This window comes from Volvox carteri, assembly GCF_000143455.1.
Source record: "Volvox carteri f. nagariensis unplaced genomic scaffold VOLCAscaffold_4, whole genome shotgun sequence".
NCBI lineage: Eukaryota > Viridiplantae > Chlorophyta > Chlorophyceae > Chlamydomonadales > Volvocaceae > Volvox > Volvox carteri.
In genome coordinates, this window is record NW_003307547.1 from 116,330 (window position 1) to 119,925 (window position 3,596).

At 51.6% G+C, this 3,596-nt stretch overlaps 1 protein-coding gene across 1 annotated transcript in view; it reads right to left on the reverse strand.

The window, feature by feature from the left end:
- Positions 1–2,543, reverse strand: part of VOLCADRAFT_103093 (uncharacterized protein) — a 6,334-nt gene extending 3,791 nt beyond the window's left edge. The window contains exons 1-5 of the mRNA XM_002946814.1: positions 1,921–2,543; positions 968–1,064; positions 481–576; positions 190–264; positions 106–110 (exon numbers count right to left, since the gene is read on the reverse strand). Coding sequence (XP_002946860.1) covers positions 106–110; positions 190–264; positions 481–576; positions 968–1,064; positions 1,921–1,959 — 312 coding nt within the window. The 5' untranslated portion in view covers positions 1,960–2,543. The remainder of the gene's footprint in view (positions 1–105; positions 111–189; positions 265–480; positions 577–967; positions 1,065–1,920) is intronic.
- Positions 2,544–3,596: the final 1,053 nt, after the last annotated feature.

Genomic DNA, 3,596 nt, shown 5'->3' on the forward strand with positions numbered 1-3,596 from the left:
TGGCTGTGAGCAGTGCCTTCAGAACAAGCCTCACTGTATTTCTGCGATGTGCTGCATATCTTGTCACACTCCGCGGATCACATGCTCACATTGGCACACGCTTACCGGTGCTGCTGGATGGTTCGGCATTCCCAACGCGAACGACGGTTGGCTGTTCATCGATACGCATGGATGACATGTTGGTCGTACCGGTATCGCTGACGTCGCCACGCACGCAGCCATCGTGTGTATTCGCCACACGGACTTCTGCGGCACCCTGCACACCTGTCGATTGGGGTATTTTGCAGCAGACAGTTACGCAGCCATTGCAGCTGTACGCAATAGCAGCACATGCGCAGTGAGCCCCGTTCCCATGATGACACGCATTGACTTGTGGTGGCAGTCAGCAGTGCCTTCACAACCGCCCCAACAGCATTTCCGCAAATGCAGCACAGCCCGCGACACTCCGCAAATCACATGCCCACCCTGGCACGCGCTTACCTGTGCCGCGGGATGGCTCTACATTCCCTACGCTATCGCGGGCTGGTTGTGAATCGACGAGCATGGATGACGTGTCGGCGGTACCGGTCTCGGACACTGAGTCATGAACAGGATGGGCTGCACGAACGACAGTTGCACCATGCAGACCTGTCCAATAAGGTCATATGCAGCGGACGATTCAGCAGGCGATGTAGCTGTACTTGAACAGGCTTGGCGGTTGGAATACACTCGTCATCACACCAAGTCGCCAGGATAGGACATGTCATCAGTGTTCACGCTTACTTACTTACTGAAACAAGGCGGACTACTGTGAGCTATACCAGACAACAGGTCCTAAGCCACTGCCTCGACCTTTCCATCTTGCCTTACCCTGTAAACGCAGACCGACACCCGTCGACCAGAAGTGCGCCATGTCTTCATCTGCTGGCGCACATGCAAGCTTAGTGGACCAACTCATTTCATTCTCGGCTACCCTGCCAATGCGTACCTGATACGTTGGCAAAGTGGCAGAGTCGCTGCACCTCGGCTTGCGTGCGCACTGCGTAGGATGGTCGGCCACGCCGACCAAAGCTGCACGTGCGCAACTGCAGATGTTCCCGGTGGTTGTGCAGCAGGTCTTGAGCCTGCTGCTGGCTCAAGTCCATTCGGAGCTGCTGCAACACGGCTGCCGCAGGCACGGCCGTATGCGCAGCAAATAGTTGTTCCAGGTCAGCAGCACCGTCCATGTCGCCGACAAAACTCTGAAGCCGTTTTCTGTTTTTAAGTTTACTTGTGTTTTGGTATGTATTCTTGCGAACATTATATTTAGACACCACTTCCAACAAGGTGCTGTATACGTTGCGCTACCAAAGGCGCGACCGCTTACTTGCACAGCAGTGTCGTTTCGCTCGACGCTTTCTCTTCCTGCGGCCGTGCCTGAGCCAAGCCTTGCAAACTACGTTGCATGATTTTTTCCGTTCTTTTCATTGCGGCACAGAAGCCCCCCACATTTGCGGCCTGCATGCCGCGTGCGGCTGTGGCCAACAGCGCGACGGTCGCGCACCTCGTCCTTTCTTCGCCAAGGAAAATTATATACGCTTGTACAGGCGCATTTTGCGAATCGAAAGCGCGCATCCGCGCGGCAAAATTCGCTCCTGGCTTTTTTGGACGATGTACGAACCGTTTATTCGGCAGAGTACGACCGCTCACATTTGTGCGAGGGGCTGCTTAAATAGCCCGCCCGGCCGTCAGGGCGATGGATTCAGGGCGATGACCTGGATCCACTTCGCCTTGCACTTTTTGATACAGGGCGATGGATGACGTACAACAAAGGTCACACTTGGCAAGAGAACATAAGCCTGCCAACTGAAAACATTTCAGTATTCCTTTAATGAATAAAAGGAATGTAATGCTGCTATAACATCCAGTGTTGGAAAACGTAGGTGGCGCCGCAATGCTCACCCTCTGATCCACATAATGCCTTGAGGAATCATAAGACATGATTGGATGGCGTCCCAGTAGCTTAAGTACTCAGTCCATTGCTGGCACAGCAAGCTGACGTATGGATGCGCGGGAAGCCCATGACCCAATCTCTTGCCGTTTCGGACATAGGGACCGTATAGGCTTAAATTCAATGAAGAATGTTGGAACAAGCCGTTTATTTGCTTGTTGTATGCAAGGGGTGCGGCTTTACACAAAGAGGCTTTTACAAAAATGGAGTGGGAGTCATGCACATGGGCGCCCTTGTATGGCATAAGGAATGCGAAACATAGGTTGATAACGTTCGCTGTATGAATGTTGGTAAGATATTGTTCAGGTTTGGTGGTGTTTAGTAGGTCAATTACCTGGCCATCGGGTTGCGCGAGCTTCTAACCCAACCCTGACGAGGCCAACGAGTGGATCATCTATTCAGTATATCATCCTCGTTTGCTGCTGAACTTTGCTCGTGGGTCCGTTTTCGTGTCCTTGTCATTTTACGTGGTCTGGAGAGAATTTTAGCGATGAAGAGATAGAATCCTTTCCTAGATTTATGATCCTCATGATCGAACTATACGTTTCAGGGGCTGAGTAAATGATTCTGCCATCCGTCGTGAGTTCTGGTAGATATGCATGTCTGGTATTACCGGTAAGCTAACCCACGAACGCAGAATCGGAGTTTCCCACATGCAGCTAGCTTCTGCAATGGCACATGATGAATATTGAATGCAACATGCATTCGCGAATGCATAAAAAGACGCACGCGATACGTCACGTCTGTAAAAGGACGCACACTACTAGCGAGCGTGCTCATCGCTATCAAAGGATGCCGCACATAGGGAGCCTTCGCTATTCACATCCGCTTCTTTGAAAGCGTGACGCTGGCATTAAGCCTATACGGTCCCTATGTCCGAAACGGCAAGAGATTGGGTCATGGGCTTCCCGCGCATCCATACGTCAGCTTGCTGTGCCAGCAATGGACTGAGTACTTAAGCTACTGGGACGCCATCGAATCATGTCTTATGATTCCTCAAGGCATTATGTGGATCAGAGGGTGAGCATTGCGGCGCCACCTACGTTTTCCAACACTGGATGTTATAGCAGCATTACATTCCTTTTATTCATTAAAGGAATACTGAAATGTTTTCAGTTGGCAGGCTTATGTTCTCTTGCCAAGTGTGACCTTTGTTGTACGTCATCCATCGCCCTGTATCAAAAAGTGCAAGGCGAAGTGGATCCAGGTCATCGCCCTGAATCCATCGCCCTGACGGCCGGGCGGGCTTAAATAGGGGGGTCCTTGTGAAGCAGCTGCCCGCGTTTCCAAAGCACGTATGGTGTTGGATTGTAAGGTGCCCAAGTACGTTTGCGAGGAAGAGAATGTGGCCAGGCTGGAGAAGAAAGTGCAGTGGCATATTGGAATGTGAGATTAGCGTAAGCGAGTTACAGGGCGTTTGGCGCACGGGCGAATTTACGTGCATACCTTTCACCGTAGCATCAGTCCTCAGTTCACTTCTTGGAACGAACATCAGCATAGGTCCAAGCCCTCTCGCTTGGACCAAGCCCTCTCGCTTGGAGGGATATGCAAACAAACATCCTGATAGGGGTAAACTCGCACGCTACCGAGCATTCAACCGAGCACATGCATGCTTAGTTGAGTGGGA